This window comes from Lissotriton helveticus, chromosome 8 (assembly GCF_964261635.1).
Source record: "Lissotriton helveticus chromosome 8, aLisHel1.1, whole genome shotgun sequence".
Classification (NCBI taxonomy): domain Eukaryota; kingdom Metazoa; phylum Chordata; class Amphibia; order Caudata; family Salamandridae; genus Lissotriton; species Lissotriton helveticus.
The window spans coordinates 918,093,776-918,111,757 of NC_136069.1; the positions used below are offsets into that span (position 1 = coordinate 918,093,776).

At 44.5% G+C, this 17,982-nt stretch overlaps 1 protein-coding gene across 3 annotated transcripts in view; it reads right to left on the bottom strand.

Annotated features, from left to right (window-relative positions):
* Positions 1–17,982, bottom strand: part of LOC144773001 (SH2 domain-containing protein 1A-like) — a 324,523-nt gene that overhangs the window by 276,182 nt on the left and 30,359 nt on the right. The window contains exon 1 of one of the 3 annotated variants that reach the window (XM_078657739.1): positions 8,635–8,762. The exons of the other annotated variants lie outside the window; for them this stretch is intronic. Within the exon in view, the coding sequence (XP_078513865.1) occupies positions 8,635–8,708 (74 nt within the window). The 5' untranslated portion in view covers positions 8,709–8,762. Of the gene's footprint in view, positions 1–8,634; positions 8,763–17,982 lie in introns of those variants that run through there. 3 annotated transcript variants of the gene reach the window in all.

Sequence of the window (17,982 nt, forward strand, 5' to 3'; positions counted from 1 at the left end):
GTATTTTATCCAAAGGGGACATTTTCTTGACTTACAGTCTTTTGGAACCCTACCCCTTTGGTTGTTGGGGTCCCTCTCTTTTATTAGAGGAACTGTTTCAAAGACATGTAGCACTGAGACCAAAGAAAAATACATAGTGGTAAAAATGTGTCCTTGGCATGTTAAATAAAAGAAAAGGTCAAATATATCACCATGTACTTTCAAATTGCACCATTAGGACATTTCAGTTTAACTTATGTGCTTAGCTATCGCTTTTCAATTCAATTAGACACCTACTAAGAAGATAGTTCAGTAAATGATTGTTAGAGTACAGAAAAAAAGACACCTGCAAAGGAGTGGAGACCCAATAACAGCAAGATTGCCGTTTGCTGACGAGGATTGAAGTCATGCTTTGTAATTTCAGTAGCCCAAGGTTATCTTTATCAACATACTCTCTCTAAGTTTAACACTTTTGGTGAAAACTCAGCCTGCAGCCATCCTCAGCGCACGAGCAGTGTGTCGTGTGCTGAGGACGGCTCTAGGTCAATCTAGCATCCACCCATGTTGGGAGCGCTGACGCACACCCCACGAGCCCTCCCTGCAACATACCTCTATTGGGGAGCAGCAGAAGTGCTTCCACTTCCACTCCCCCGACCTGCCCTCTGCGATCTGATGATGTACAGCACACCATCATCAGATGGTGCCGGGGACATACTGGAAACCATTTGCGTGGACTCGTTGTCAGTGATTCCTTCTCCAGGTGGGGGGCAGGGAGTTGGTAGCCAGAAAGGCACAGGGGAAAGGAATGGGTTTTTCCTTTCTCCCTGTGTCTGTCTCCACGAAGGCGAGTGGGGGAGTGATGCCCCTTGGGCATGGTCGCTCCCCTTGGGGGCCATACATATATATATTTTTATGCTGATCTGCCCTCTGGGGTGCAGTAGCCACTAGACACCAGGGATTAGGTTTGGAAAGGGAGCGACCCCTTGGGCAAGGGTCACTCCCCTTAGGGGATCATTTCTTTTTGATTTTTGTTTTTTTGCCTTTCCAGTGGGACTTTCTTGGTGTTTGATGTGCCTGTGCAGAGTAAGAGCAGTTGATCCTCAGTCTTGCTGTCTCTGGAAAGTGAGTGGTAATTTAGTGAGTATATAGGTCTTTGTGTGCTTTGTATTAATTGACTATTGCTTCCAGATTACTATATGCCAGTAGTTTTACTTTCTGTTTGATAACCCATCCCCCTCAAGCGCCCTGAAACCCTTACGGCTGAGTAGTCATGCTTTACAAGCCACTTGATTGATTGATTGATAAAGCCACCATTTGTTTAGTACTTATTTTACACAGTATTGTGCTACTTTTATTGGTAGGGATTATGAATAACTGCAGGTTGACTGCTCAGCAGGTTGTTGGTTTTATTTTTTAATCTTCTGCTGACCATGGTTCTGAGACTGACTCTGCTTCTGAGGCCAAGGATGAAGTCCAAGATTCTGGAGGTTAATTTTCTGTCTGAGAGGAATCATCTGATGATGAATCCACTCTCAGTACGTAAACTGATGCGCCGATAGTGCAGCAAGATCTGGAAAACAGCCTGGGGCTGAAAAGCTTCTCCTTGGGAGTGCTGAACTCTGGGTTGCCCCAAACATGGTCAGGGCCGGACTGGGAACTGAAAGCAGCCCTGGCAAATTTCTGCAGACCAGCCCCCGCCTGGCGCGTAGCGAGCGAGCGCAGCGAGCGAGCTCGACTGGTACTAGGGGGGTTTGGGGGGGGTTTCCCCCCAAGAAAATTTGGGAAAATGACAGACCAAAAGGGTGAATTTTACAGCACATTTTTCATTACATATTCAATTGTATCAACTTTCAAAGTACAGTAAATAGTAGATGATGACCTTAAAGAGCACCAGGTTAGCCACCCAGTCACATGTACCCATAGACATCCTTTCAGAGAGCATCAAAAATAGACACAATAGTGAATCAGAGAGAGCAAAGTAAAAGTGAGACCAACCCCCATATGATGTGTAGCGAGCAAGCACAGAGAGCAACCACTACTAGGGGGAGTTTGGGGGCTTGAACTTGTCCCCCCCAAGAAAATTTGAGAGACAGAAAGGCCAAAACAAAGCATTTTTCAACACATTTTTCATTACATATTAGATTGTATTAACTTTTAAAGCATAGTAAATTGTCACTCACGTTGTTACAAATTAAGCACTGATGTGATGTCACACATGAGCACACAGGCCGCTGACTGAGGCCAGAAACTGTGGAAATGTCACACATAAACACCAAGGCACTGACCCAGGCCTGGTCACACCATCAGGCCACTAAGCATGCAAACGTCACATATAAGCACCCAGGCCGTAAGCATGGAAATGTCACACATGAGCCTCCAGCTCCAGGTCACTGAGGCCAGCAAATATGGAAATAGCATGCATAATTAAGCACCCAGGCCAGAAAGCATGGAAACGTCACACATAAGCACCCAGGCTGACAGAAGGCATGGAAATGTCTCAAATGGCACCCTAGCCAGAAAGTATGAAAAATTAACACAAAGGCCCTGTCCTTGCCATGACACATCTTTAAATAGCCTACTTAAGTGGGTGACACAATAAGTGTTGCAGACCCACTAGCAGCATTTAATGTACAGTCCCTGGGTACATGTAGAACCACGTTTCTAGGGACTTACAAGTAATTTAAAATTGCCAATTCGGTGTAAGACACCGTGTTTCAAAGGAAAGAGCGCAAGCACTTTAGCACTGGTTAGTGGTAGTAAAGTGCACTGAGCCCTAAGAGCCAACAAAAATTGCCTTTTTTGATTCAATAAAGCAGATGAAACCGGATTTTAATTTAGAGGAATCTGAGGCCGGCAGCGACTTATCTAACCATGTCTCAGTAGTCAGTATGAACAATATGTATCTAAAAAACATTTTACATGTGCTAATGGCGCTGGGACTTTTTCTGTAGCTTTTCCTTTTCCGCCCACCTGTTTCAACACCTATAACGTGCGCATCTGTAATTCACATGCAAACAGTGAATGGTCATTGGGGTATGGGCGATATGCCGGAAGATATTGACTGGCTTCACAAGCTGTACCACACCCTGATTATGGAGAAGATCTCAGCTACAGTACACCACCAGCTGCACCAGTTTGAGAAGCAGTAGGGCCCCTGCATGGATTTTCTCACAAATGCATTTTGAGAACTCTCTTGGCAGAAATATCTACGAGTGCTGCACCTCACAGACCTTGGTTACTGTACAATGGTGTACCTGGACCAGCTCCTAAAGGGCAAAATGGATCCTTTATCAAGCTTATGAGTGAACAGGACATCTTTCTTGTTATCTCCCCCTACTTTCTCCTCCCAAGTTTCCATTATTCACCCCTTTCATTTCCCTTATCCCCAGCATTTCTTGGCTTTAATGGCATCACTGGGTTTTAGATACGACACTGGCCATGTAACCATAACATACAATTATCTCCTGCTTTATCAGTACAATTCAGTGATCTCGTGTGTGTGGGGGGGGGTCGCAGTGGTGGGCATTTAAGTGTGGTACGGTAAATCTGGTTTTATTCTCAACAGATCAGTATTATAATTATTCAGAGATAGCAACGAGATTGTTTAGCAGGCAATGCAATGCAAACTGTAATGGGAACGTTTTGAAAAGTTAGGTAGAAACTACAACGCGGAAGGCCGGTGTTATTTCTACTGTACGGTACCTGTACCAATCAATACCTCTTAAGTGATGGATGTGGTCTGGCCTCAGGCTCTCCTTACTGCAGCATGATGGTTTCTTTATACCATTTTGTAGTGGCAGGCAAAAAGGAGTCAGTCAGTGTAAAATTGCTACAGATTTCGCGTATTTGTTTGATTACATATTTGACTGCCGGCCTGAGCGAGGTAGCAGTACTGATGAGATAAACAACAGTGCGGAAATAGAAGCCACTGTTTCGGGGCAGATCACAGATTACCTTGTTGAATCAATCAATGTGCTGCTTCAACATGTACAACCGCATAAAAAGATGCATCGTATAGAAGTGGCATATGCGGTCCCTCCCTCCTCTTTAGATACTGCTGTGCAGCACCAGTAGTCTGAAATATTCGAATATTGCGTTTTATTCCAGTCGCTCTTGCTTCTGTGTGGTTATTCTAGGTGTAGAAACAATACATTTTTTTAACTGTGCGCTCAGCACAGCAAGTGAAATGAGTTGCTATCTGAAGTGCCTCGAAGATTACTAGGAGAGTTTGAATTATTTATGCTGCATGGAATCTCAAATTATGCTGCATATTATTAGATGAAATAAGCATTGGCTTTATTATGTAAATACATTTACATTTCCTCATTCAGGAGAGAGCGGAGTGGTATACAGAGTACACACGCTCCTTAAGAAATAGCCCTTGAATAAAAGGTTTTATTTGCTCATTGAGTCCCAGTTATGGGGAAACGGTTATGTTATGTAACTTATGGCTAATTTGATCTTGATTAAAGAGGCAACTACTTAAAACTACCTTATTTAAGATGTATTTAAATCCAGAAACTAGGGGCCATGCACGAATAAACAGTTGCTTTCTATCCCGCTCATTAAGAAATAACCCCTCAGGCCGCCTAGCTCAGTGCATTTATTTGTATAGCGTGTGTGGCAACCGTGGCACTCGGAGACACGTTTAGGATTTTAGCTCTTCGACCTCTCAAAAGAAAGTTGGACACGTTTGGGGTTCTTTTCGGGTGCACTTTCGAGATACCGGCCAGCTACTTGGAGAAGTGTCCAATAGCAATTGGTTTCATCATGACAAAGATACCTTTCCTGGAAAGGTATTATTTCTTTCCTCCTCTATAACATTGAAGCGCACTATTTCGGCTTTAACTTGCTGGTATAGAGGAGACGCAGAATGCTCAAGGGAAGCACTTACTGCCCCACAGGGCTCAGCCTCCCATAGGAGACACAGAATGCTCAAGGGAAGCACCAGTGCCCTGTGGGAAGCACTTACTGCCCCACAGGGCTCTGCATCCCAGAGGAGACACAAAATGCCCAGAGGAAGCACCAGCGCACTGTGGAAAGCACGTACTACCCCGCAGAGAAAGGGGGGGCTGATAATGCAACCAGCGGGACTTTGGTACTTACCTAAAGAGCGGTAGAATCTTGCTGAAACCGTAAAACGGTCCTGACCAAGGTATTGACCAATGTTCCCTCAAATTTTTTCTTTTGTGTGCGGTAGTGTATGGTCTCTGTGCACTGCAGCCAAGGCTATGTGCACCAAGTATCCGACCATGCATGCGAGTGCAGCAACAAATTATCAGTGCAAATACTACTCCAAGCTTTTACTTAATGTGAAAAGAAAGTGCATTTTCACACATACAGAACCATATGAGGGGTCTCAAGACAGATTTGCAATTTAGATATGCATGCCATGGTCTTGATGGACAGTCCTTCCAAGAAATGGCAAACCATGAACACCCCACAAAAAGAACTGATTGAAGTGAGCACACCCAAAGCCCTCTCTCTGTATTAGTTCTGCTAAATCACAGAAACTGCCTAATAGTGCGTATTCACCTGGATAGAGCTCATGTTATTGGCCTCACACGTCACTCTCTGTGGTATGTGGAGAGGCCAACGTTTGGAGGTGCATGTAGTCTTGACACCTCTAGAACCCATTGACAGGCACTGTACGAAACTAGCACTGCATTCTGCCTCAACTCCAGAGCTCTCAATCAAGTCCTGCCATAACAATGCACCCACAACTTCTTTTCAGTACATCAGAATGCAACTCAATTGACAGTATGCACTGTACAAATCATATGCTGAATAAAAGAAATACCTATTCACATCTTCTGGAAAAGCAAATCCTCTTAGGAAACTCATGATAAAATACAATGTGAAGCATCCATATACCACTATGTATTTTGTTTTAAATAGTCTTTTAATGGGGTGACAGAAGCCATGAAGCAGCGCACAACTGTTGCCCATAACAAAAACTGAAGTCAAGGAGCCATAAGGCCTCTTGTTGTGGAGGGGAAACAAAGGATATATATATATATAACTACCCCTGATGAGGCGTCAAAGCACTTTTCGGCGAGTAGCACGCTACTCCTGAACCCAAAAAGGATTAGTGGTGGGTTAGTATAAGAAAATCATGTTCATTTGAGTGGTGGACATGCGAGTCTGTTAGTTGGATTGAATAGGATAATGGAAGAGGGAATAGTCTAGAAAGTGTTATTTAGGCGATCATAGCAGTGAGATGAGGATTGTGAGGTGTAAAAGGAAAGATGGAGGTGGGACGAGTCTCTAGAAAGGGATTAGGGAAATCACAGTAGTAAAATGAGGTTTGGGATACCTGAGAGGTGGATTCAGAAAGAATTGTTTGGGAGATCATAGAAGTGAAATAAGGCTTCCTTAAAGTGAATATATTGAAAACAACATCAAAACATACTTCAACTAATTACGCTTTCAAAGTCTCTGCCCGTCCTAAAACCCATAAGATGTTTTAAAGATAAACTCAATGAAAGAAATTCAACACTGGAATTTACGTGCTTTTACACTGTGAACAGAATATAATGTTCCCCCATGTTAAACCAACCCATGTGCATAAACCAATTGTGACAGCTTAATTTGATAACCGTTGAACCAACTCAATGGTGCACAAAATAAACCGGTCATTGATTACCAATTTTTAACACTGCAAGTGACGCTACTTCATTCAAACCATGCAGTTTAAATTAAACATGTGACTCTAAAGGATATACAAAACATACAAAAAGCCCAATCCCAATCATGAAAAAAGGAAAGAAACATTCAGACACACCCTGCACATCATACCCATTAATCAATCAAACATGTGCTGTGATAATAGATTATTAGCATAAAATTCCTTAAATAACAATTGTAGACACTAAAATACTGAATAAATATGAGAAATAATGATGATTGGCAATAAGAAATATTTCCCATGCTCATGACGAGCTCAGCTCATCATGAGCCACGGTTCCCGTGTGCTCATGACGAGCTCACCTCATTATGACTGTTAGAACGCTCACACGCGGGGCTAATTCCCCTGCTGTGCTGAGCGTTCTAAGTAAACGGGTGTGGCCGTGACGAGCTCAGCTCGTCATGAGCACCGGGGAGCTGTGCGCCCCCCCCCCCCAGCACAGCAGGGAAATCAGCCTTGCAGTGAAGGGGTTAAAGAAAAAAGGACAGATGTGTTCTGCAAGTTAATTTTATTTATTTATTTATTTAATGCGATTTTATATAGCGCAAACTTTACCCGAAGGTGTCAGAGCACTTTACATAAGAACCAGTTGCAAAACATAAGGACTTAGGATTACATGCGCTACATGAAAGATACCAACAGAAAAAATTGAAAATGTACAAGATGTACAGTCACTCAAGGAAGAGATACAAATGGATAAACTCTAGGAGTCACATAGGAATGGTAGAGAGTACAAAGGTCTACTGCATATACTAGTGATTAGAGTTATCTCTATATACATATATATACACATAGTAGATTTTCTCAGGTCAAGAACCAAAAAAAACACAAAAAAAACAGAAGAGCAGAGTTCCATTAAGTGAGGTCGGAGGGGGGACGCAGTCATATCACCAAGGGAGGGTGGGAGGTGATAAAGTTATGACACACAAGCATTTGCTGGTTATACTTAGTCAGAGTAGAGCCTCTATAGTGTGACTCCAGGGCTAAAACCGATCTTCCCATGTGCAAAGATTGAGTATAGCAGGCCTTAGATGGCAGAGGAGGTATTAGCAGAATGCACTGATTATATGCGGTCAGCATAAATGGTGTAACTAGACAACAGAGGGCAGGGCACGGTGTGCCCTCAATACAGGCAGGCATCGTAAATAATCTAAAGAGGCAGTTCACAAATGCTCTAGGATGTACAGCCAGGAGTGATAGAGAGCAGTTTTCCTAAAGCACTAGTGAACGGTTACTTCTGTATGATCTGGCATTGATTTAGAAGCAAAGAAGAAAGGCTACATATATGCATAAGTTACTGCATCCTAGGTTTAATGCTCTGCGGGGACAGGCTAAGTGTGACAAAAGAGCAAACACAGAATTGCACTGGGTAAAGGCAGCTATGATAAATACTCTCCAGGGATAACTCAGAAGACCCGGGAGAACTCCATGGTGTACGGTGGTTACAGATTGCCAGGTCAGTGCCCCATATCCTTCTAGGGACTGTTCCCCGAGATTGTCTGGCTTTTGGCGAGCCAAGCCTTCATAGTATTTCTGCCTTCGAGGTGCAATGCAGATTGTGTGGCCTTTTAAATATATTTTGGGATTGTGAAAGCGCATCATGCTTTGAGCCAGCGCAGCGCTGCTATTGGGTGACTTTTTTTAATACATCAGTGTTCATGAAAGTGTCTCAAAGCATGATGCGTACTTTCATGATCACTAAGATATTTACATGGCCATGCAATCATTTGTTTCACAAGCCCCGCAGCAACGACCCAATTACTAAATAGAATCGACTCCTGACCCAAACTCGATCGGAACTGGCAAAAAGTCGGCACAACTGTCGAGAAGCAAACAGCATACAGCTTCTCCAATGGAAACGAAAACAGACATTCCCCGTCCTGGGGCCCGGAATTTGAAGAATGGACCAGCCGTCGGTGAGTACAAAGGAGGGATTATCTGATTGCAAATATTTAAACAACACTCACCTGGCGGCGGGCGGCACTGGCGGACATTCGGCAGCAGGGACACTGGGACAGGCAGGGCCAGGGGGGCTAGACATAATTAAATCATGGTCCGGTGAGAGAAGGCCTCTCGTCGTCACGGTCCTGCGCGAGCCCCAATGCGCATGTGTCACTTCCAAAAGCCGCGCCCGCCCCAGCCCTAAAGGGGGGAACTGAAACTAAAAGCAGGCAGCCCAGACGCGGATATGGAGACATCTGCGCACACGCAACCTCAAACTCTAAAATGACACTACTGCTCTCCAATGTATTAGGAAAGTTGTACCTTTTTCCACACGGAGCGAGGAGACTGAGGCAGGCATGCAGCAGAGTACAGTAGTAAGTGACTACTACACTGTACTGAGTGTCCATAAAATCGGCCCCACCCACACGCAGCAACAAAACCGGCCCCCGTCCAAAAAACCGGCCCCCACCCCTGGCAGCCGACCGGGGGATTGCCCGGTGCCCGGCATTGCCAGTCCGGGCCTGAACATGGTGCAGCCTGTGTTGCCTGCCTTCAGTGGTGTTGCAGGGTGTAGAGTCAATATTGAAAACCTTTCGCCTATTAAGTTCTTTCAGTTGTTTATGGACCACGTATTTTGGGATGAGATTATTAACCAGACTAATTTGTATGCTGAACAGTATTTGAGGGACAACTGCACCAGCCTTAAGTCCCACTCTTGAGCTAGCTGGTGGACTCCCACAAATCTGGATGAGGGAAAGAAGTTCTGGGGCTTAACTTTTTTGATGGGAGTGATAAGGAAGCCATCGCTGTCTTCATATAGGTCTACCAGTCCCTTTATGGCAATTGCTATATTTCTTGCAACCATGAGTCGTGATCGTTATTTGCTTATGCTTCGGATGCTGCATTTTGTTGATCATGCTTATGCATTGCTACAGGATCACCCTGATTGTGACCGTCTCTTAAAGATTCGGCCTGTCCTTGATCATTAGGTAGATAATTTTTCAGAGATCTATGTTCAAGGGAAAGTAATAGCTTTGGGTGAGGCTTTTCCTGTTCAAGAGCTGTTTGGCTCTCAGGCAGTACATTCCTAGCAGGGCACATTATGGAATTAAGATGTATATACTGTCTGAGAGTAATTCTTGTTATGTCAGGGCATACACTAGTATCGATTCTTCTATTGACCCCCCTGGTTGTCCCTCCACTTTTGGAGTCAGTGAAAAAATGATATGGGAACTTTGTAGAGGACTTTTTACCAAATATCACTATTTATATGTAGATAACGTCTACACTGGTATGCAATTGTTCACAGTATTGTTCAAAGTGGACACTGTTGCATGTGGCACAATCAGCTCTATCCATAAAGGTTACCTTAAAGAGCTTGTATGTAAAAAACGTCAGATTGGACAATGGAGTGCCTTGCGTAGTGATGAACATCTAGCTGTGAAATGTTTAGACAGGAGAGATGTCTGCATGCTGACAACTATTCTTGATGAAAGGACATCACCTGTGACTGTTTGGTGGCAGGTTGCTGAAGTGCACAAACCTGTGTGCATTTTAGACTACAATAAGCACCTGGGTGGTGTAGATAGAGTAGATCAAAGGTTGGAGCCTTACAGTGCTATTCGTAAGTCATACATTTGGTGTAAGAAGTTGGCTGTTCATTTGTTTCATTTGGCAACTTTCAATGCTTTTGTTTTATTCAATTATTATTCTCGAGATCCAAAGATGACTTTTGTTCATTTTCAGCAGTCTGTAATAGACAGTCTTGCTATTGTTGAGAAGGCAAATGTTTCTAGAGTTGGAGTGGTGGAGGATGTGGCTACATTGAAAGATCGCTACTTTCCTGATTACATTCTTCCCACACCCAAAAATAACTTTGCTCAGTTTAACGGTTGGCAGTTGTTAGATGTATTTAGTTAGTATTTGTTGGTTTTTCATTTCCTTCAGATTGTTTTTCTTATTTGTTAAAAAAAGTGATGGTGGCTTGTGTGGACTGGCTTTTGCTTGTGGTGTGCATGGACTGGCACTTGGCTGGCAGTGTGTGTAGACTGGTACTTGGCTGGCAGTGTGTGTGAGCTGGTGCTTGGATAGCAGTTTGTGTGGAATGGTGCTTAACTGGCAGTGTGTGTAGACTGGCTCTTGGATGGAGTTTGTGTAGACTGGCGCCTGAATGGAGGGGTGTTTGGACTGTCACGTGGGCTTGCACTTGGCCGATGGTGTGTGCGCACTGGCCCTTGGCTAGCAGTGTGTTTAAACTTGTGCTTGCCTTGCGTTGTTTTGTGGACTAGCGCTTGGCCAGTGGTGTGTGTGGGCTGGTGGTGTGTTGGTGGCTGGTAGCCAGCATGTGTATTGACTTGTCTGAGGTGTGTTTGTAAGTTATCTGATATTTGGGTGTTTGGTGGTGTGATTGGTGAGTTAGTCCTGCTGGTGTATGACAGTGATAAACCCTTGAATGGTGCTGTTTGTTAATATGAGTATTGTATTGTGTTGGCACGCAGCTGACAGTGTGAATGATTATCTGTGTCTGACGCATGAAAGGTGTGTGAATGGGCTGGAAAGCGTTTGGTGCCTGGATGTGGCTTTACAGTCCATGAGCTGTAAATCAGTGGTTCTCTATTTTGAAGTTAAAACTATTAACAATTATTAGAGATTACTCCCCAGGCAACCTTATTATTCCATTCAACGTTCACAATCTCTCATTCATTCACTCACTCCAATATATCTGCGGTCTATGAACCAAAGTGTTGTTTTACTTTTTATTTTTACCTTTATTTTTTTGTCATTCATTTTCTGTTTATACAAGTCAGAAATTAATGTAACACTTATTTGTCAGAACTTTCATTTGAACAATGTGTGTAGGACACTTAGCACATATAACTCGATTATTTAATCCTTTCAACACTTGATATAGGTAAAAAAAATTGAGAACTATTTCTTCCTTATTTTCCTAAAAACATTTCATACAATATTTATTTATCCTCATCCTTGTCATACAATTTACATTCATACACATGCCTCAATTAACCAACTGACGCGCCAATGCTAGCCGGCATGAAAGTACCACTGCTCATGTTCGCGGACGACACATTGATTATATCCAAAACGAGACAGGGGCTGCAGGCGGCACTGTCCCGCTTTGAGGTGTTCTGCCGTGAACATGAGTTAGTGGTCAATGTAGGGAAGACAAGGTTTATGGTGCTCCATGGGACCAAGGCCATCAAAGTTAGAGTATACATGTATGGCACCTTACTAGAGCAAACAGACATATTTACCTACTTGGGCGTTACATTTAATGAAAAACAAAGCTGGAAGCCCCAAATTGAAATGATGGCGCTAAAACATGCTCAGTTGGCCGGTGCCCTGATCAAGGAACATAGGTTGTCCCAAACTAAACCAATTGTCCCCATGTTAAAATTATATACAACTAAAGTTAGTCCAACCATTGTATATGGCGCATAAATATGGGGTTTTAGTAGCCTAGCTCCTCTTTCAAAGGCACAAAATAAGTTTATGAGATCTATTGTTGGTCTACCACAATCATCCCCCCTATTACCACTGCTCCTCGACTTGGGCTGTTATGCTATTGAAGATGTAGCACGTTATAGACCATTAGCATTCTGGAGGAGACTCTGGATTACTCGGGAACTCTCCTTGTATGCCAAGGCCTTGTTGGAAGTGAGGATGTTGAGCCGATCACATAAGATCCCATGGTTAACTGCAATAAGGTCCCTGCTGGTTGAAATGGGGATGAGTAATTTATGGGAACATCCTGAGGTTGCGGATTTTCCGCCTAAGAAGACCTATAGAGCAGCATATTGGGAGCTGGTTACAATTAAGAAGTTTTCTTCCCATACAAACCAGTCTCTGACGAGGGCTTTCCTCGATATTAAGGATGAAGCCAATATGGAAGAATATTGGGATCTTATCACTAAGCCGCGCAATCGTAAGCTCTGCCACCAGTTCAGAATAGGCACGCTACCGCTACGCTGTTTTACAAGCAAATGGAACTCTGTTGGTAGCGACAAGTGCCTATTCTGTCAAGACCATAGTGAGAACATAGATCACTTCCTTTTTGTATGCCCAGCTTACCATCTGCCTAGGATAACCTGGCTTAAACCAGGGAGCCTGCTCATGAACACAAGATCAGAGATGGTTGCCAGGAGAATTCTAAAATCAGACTCCAGTCACAACCTAGTTGTGACTGGAGTGTCAAAATTTCTAAGTTGGGCTTGGGCCATACGCAACAAAAAGGGGGGGGGGGCTCAGTAGCAGTACACAATGTAAGATGGGATCTATCTTAGGGGGATGAGTTGAGGTTGAAAGATGATACGTCCCCTTGTAAAACAATCGTTGTTGAATTAAGTCTGTATGCTGGTTCACTAATTTAATCTTTTTTAAGGAACTGTTTTTAAAATATACTTGCATTTATATTTATTTATTAATTTATGATTATGTGTACAGAACTAAGGTTTATCTTTCCTACTATTATGGTGTATTTTAAGTGTTGGAATGTTTATATCAATTTTAGATACTATTGTCTTTGATGATGAACAATCGCAATAAAGACCTAATGAATTGAAATTGAATTATATGGTATTGTGAAGCGTTAGAAATAGATAGCTTGGGTGTGCAAATATATTTGTGTGGAAGCAAAGAACTGTAGAATAATATTGGTGTAGGTTGAAAGGTCAGGTGACAGTTAAACTGCCCAGCCAGACCTAAAACTCCATGTAGGTTAATGACTGCCACTATAATTTATCCATTTATCTAAGACAGTTTAATATCATTACAATGTCATGAGTGTACCTCTGAAAGTTCAAACTTAGGCTGCTGAAAAATAAATAAAATGATGAAAACCAGGTGGATGGCAAGTGTGACTGCACATCCTCTAGACGCGGCAGCAGTCCTGGCACTCTTGGTGCCTGGAACTAGCCTTCCTCAAGCACTTCTTTGTATAGTGAGGGTGGTGTTCCAGTGTCTCTGGGGAGCTACTGGCTTACTCATGCGTCTTCTCTGTATGCTCCCTCCATTCTCCTCCTCCGCCTTCCTGGAAGATCCAGCTCTCTCGCCAAATGGGATCTCCAAGCTGGGATGAGGCCAGCATCTTGATCCTCTGACATTTCTTACCATTAGCCAACTGCTATCCTTTGAAGAGGTGGTGGAACAATATGGACTTCACCGGGGCAGTTGCTATCATTTGGCCTCCTTTATAAACTCTTGCGAGGGTGCTGGCAGGCCATCCCCTATAGCTCTTGTCCACAACCTCCACACTCTGGAAGTCAGAAGGCGACACTCAACTTCATATACAATCCCTTTGTAATGCTTGGGAGGAGGACTTTGGTAGGTCTCTGCATGCAAAGGAGTGGGCAAGGGTAATGTTGCACCCAAATAAGATCTCCTGCAATGCAAGGCTACAATTGATCCAATTTGATCACAGAGCCTATCTCTCACCATAGCATCTCCATCACATCTTCCTGACGGTCCTGCACACATGCACCCGGTGCCAGGCCCCAGCATCGGACCTCAAACATGTCTTGTGGGACTGCCCTGGCCTCTGCCAGCAGTAGCATGAAATCCTATCCATGACAGCCTCAACCACTGACCCTCCACTCTTAGACACATGTGAGTCAGGAGCACTGAGAATCTACAAATGCCAGATGACATTCAAAACAGTGCTCGATTCACAGATCTTGCCCTAGCATTGGCAAAATGTGATGTGACATTGGGACGTATGACATTACACCGCATGCTTTTACCACGCATGCCTTTACAACGCAGTTTTTACAACGCAAACCTTTACAACGCATAGCGCTTTGGGGTGCTGGATAGTGAATAGTTTAATTTACTATTCCAACTCCAGTCCCCGTGGACACTAGGGAAGGTGTTGGATAGTAAATTAAACGTATTCCCTATCCTAGAGCGCCCCCCAGCGAAATGCGTTGTAATGGTTTGCGTCGTAAAGGCACTGCGTGGTAAAAGTTGCATTGTAAAGGATGTTTCCCGTGACATTGTGATGGGAGAGCAGGGCTCCCCTTAGTATTGCAGCCTGGAGGGCCCCGATAATGCACTGAGCAGAAGCTGAGGTGATTACCCTGCATAGAGAGGAGGCCTGTGTCTTCATCACCACATGGTGGCCCCGGTGTGGGACCAGTTACTTTCATGTCTTCTTGACACTGATGAGGAGACCACCCTCCTCCTCAAACCAAAAGGGGACTGGCGCACCTCCCTAACTGTAGTGGGCTTGGCCCCTTGCTTACCCCAAGGCAGGAGAACTGTGCTTGGAGAAGGGAGTACAGTAAGTTCCTGCTCATGTCAAACAGAACCGACTGTTTCTTGATATACAACACTGGTGACTCAACCATGGCCCCTCAATACCCCTCACCTTCTCTCTTCTTGTTGACCCATCCCCTTCCCTGCCTTCCTAAGTTGGTCTCCGTGTTTGGATACCATTGTTAGGTTACAGCCATGCAAGAGAACACATATAAGACACATATTCAAGATCTGCTTTCCTCTTGTTGAACCATATCCCCCTTGCTCCTTCCCCCAGGAGGAATGACTATGCTTATTTTACAAAGTTGCATCCTGCATCATGCTGTGCCATTGGCACGTGCACTGTATTTCTATGCTCTCTCTTGAAAAATTAATAAAAAATGGTTCTAAAAGAAAGTGTGTGGAGGGTAAGCACTTTTTAATGGAAGCACACAACTTCTATTCAATCAAAACGTGTACTCCTGGCTCCCAAAATGTAGGTGGAGCTAAAGCCCCTGTCCTGGTGATTCTTACATAATTGTTGAGCTAGATCATAACCAAAGAAAAGCGGCATCAATTATGTAGTTATCTAAGACACTTTAATCACATTATGTCATGTGATTGACCATGAAAATCCAGGCTCAAGCAGCACAGATAAACAACATGAGCAAAGCTGCCTGGAGGTCAAGCACTATTTTGTGGAAGCACACAACTTCTGCCTAATCAAAAACTGTACTACCGGCTCCCAACATGTATGCAGCGCTAAAGTCCTTCTTCTAGTTATGAGTAGCACACCATTGTCTGGCGGTAGTTGCTGTCAGGCCAGATCATAAAAAAGGCTCAGCGTTGAGGAAGTACACCCTCCGCTGCTAAGGGTTTAAAACAAAGTGAAAACTATTAGTGTTGAAAGCAGTTTTAACAGACTGGAAACATGACAAACCAAATGAAGGAGGAAGGATGTTCTCAAAGACTCCTTTAATTTTAGAACTCCTAGGACCACAGATGAAAACATTTTCATATATTCAGTCTCAGATAAGTAAATACTTTCATAAATTAAAAAATGTTTAATTGCACACATATCTAAAGGGTGTACTTCATATTTTTCATTCTCCTAAAGAACCTCAAGAACTTTTTATAGACGTAAATACTAAAGTACATCTACAATAATAAAATGCTGTTTTTCAAATGCGTAAGTGAACGTAGGTATATTTACTAAGTTCATACTTTAAAATTCATTCTGTACTGAGGGGTGCCCCTCTCTCCCATGCTCTTCACCATCGCCATGGAGCCCCTGGCTGCCAGGCTTCGACAACACCACACCTGGGGGAGCCTCAGTTTCGCGACCCGAGCGCTTATCGTTTCCATGTATGCTGATGGCGTCACGCTCTATGTCTGCAACCCTCAAGAGAACCTCAGCCCTATGGTCCGCGTGGTGATACGGTTTGGGGGCTACTCTGGCATCCAGTTTAACTGGGGTAAATCTGTTCTTTTCCCTCTTATGGATGCAACGGTCCCTTTCTCTCTGGATTACCCTTTCGTATGGGCGTCGGGTCCAACTAGATATCAGGGTGTGTAGCCTAGCATGGAGGTGTACGAACTCTGGAAGGCTAACTTCGACTGCGCCGTGGACTGGCTCGAGACTAAGATCCAGCTCTGGCAACGATTGTCCCTTTCCCTGGCGGGCCGCATAGCCATCGCCAAGATGGTAGTGCTCCCAAAGTTTTTGTATTTATTCGTAAATATCCCCATTCCCCTCACTGCGCATTTCTTTCGCAGACTGCACTCACTAATAATCACTCTGATCTGGGCCGGTCGGCAGCCCAGAATTGAATATAATATACTCACCCTTCCGGTATCTCGCAGTGGTCTTGGAGCCCCTGATTTTAAATTATATGCCATCAGCGCCCAGGCCAGCTTCCTCCACTTCTGGCTTCACCCGTCTCCTTTTCAGCCGCATGTCATGGTGGAGCCTGACCTTCTGGCCCCCTGGTCGCTTCTAACCACTTTATTTGCTCCGGCGAAGCCCCCACGCGGCGAGGTTGCCACAGTTGAAACTTTACGGTGGGCCTGGGAGATACTTCGGCTCCAGCATGCTTTCTGCAAATGCCATGCCCATTGCACAACACCCTCTACAGACGGCCGGAATGGCCAAGCACGCGGCCCGCCTGGGGCTCCCTTGGTGTCTGACCTCTACCCCGGTGATGCTTTCTTTACCCTGGCAGCCAATGCCGGCCCCATAGACACTCTGCTCTATTATCAACTCAGAGCTCTCTTGTTAAGACACGAATCAGAGCCCGCGGCGGAAACAAGCGCTAAGGAAGACTACAAGAACCAGGAGCGCGTCCGCCAGAACTACCACTCCCAGAAGGCTATGCGCGTCTATTCCACAAGGAGGGCGCACCATATAAACAACGAGGAAGCCAGCAGTCGGCGTTGAATATTTTGAACCATTGACGCGCATCCGTGTGCTGCATCATCAAGGAAGGTGAGCTCTGTTTGTGCAAGCGGGTGTGGAGAAGACGCCGTACGCATTACCGGTGAGGAACCCAACCGCTACCCGATCCTGAGATACACGGGTTTAGCGTACCGCCCTGTTACCTTTGGTTGACCACGCTCACGAGTTGTCGAGCGTTTAGGACTCCGGTCCTTTCTGTACATTTACCGTCCCCGCTCGAGGGTTATCGAGCGCCTAGGACTTCGGTCCTTTCTGTACATTTACCGTCCCCGCTCGAGGGTTATCAAGCACCAGTGACGCAGTCCTTCCTTATACTCTGGCAAGTCCCCGCTCGAGGGTTATCGAGCGCTCAGGATTTTGCCTTTATTTACATTGGCCAGTCCCCGCTCGAGGGTTATCGAGCGAGAGGAAAAGCCTCCATTTCTTTGCATTGTGTTTTGTGTTTGCCCTCCGTTGGAACGTGTCAGGACTGACACGAATGCGGAGGACGATTCTAAGCAATTGAAACAACTTATTTGGCTATTTAAGATTCGAGTGACATTGTCGGCCATTATTTAGCACAGTGTCCTCTGTTGGTGGGTGCTAGGACGGGCATCCATGCAGAGGACGGTTGGATCCTTACCGTGACAATCAACTATAAGTCTTCGCTTACGTTTGCCATTGATAT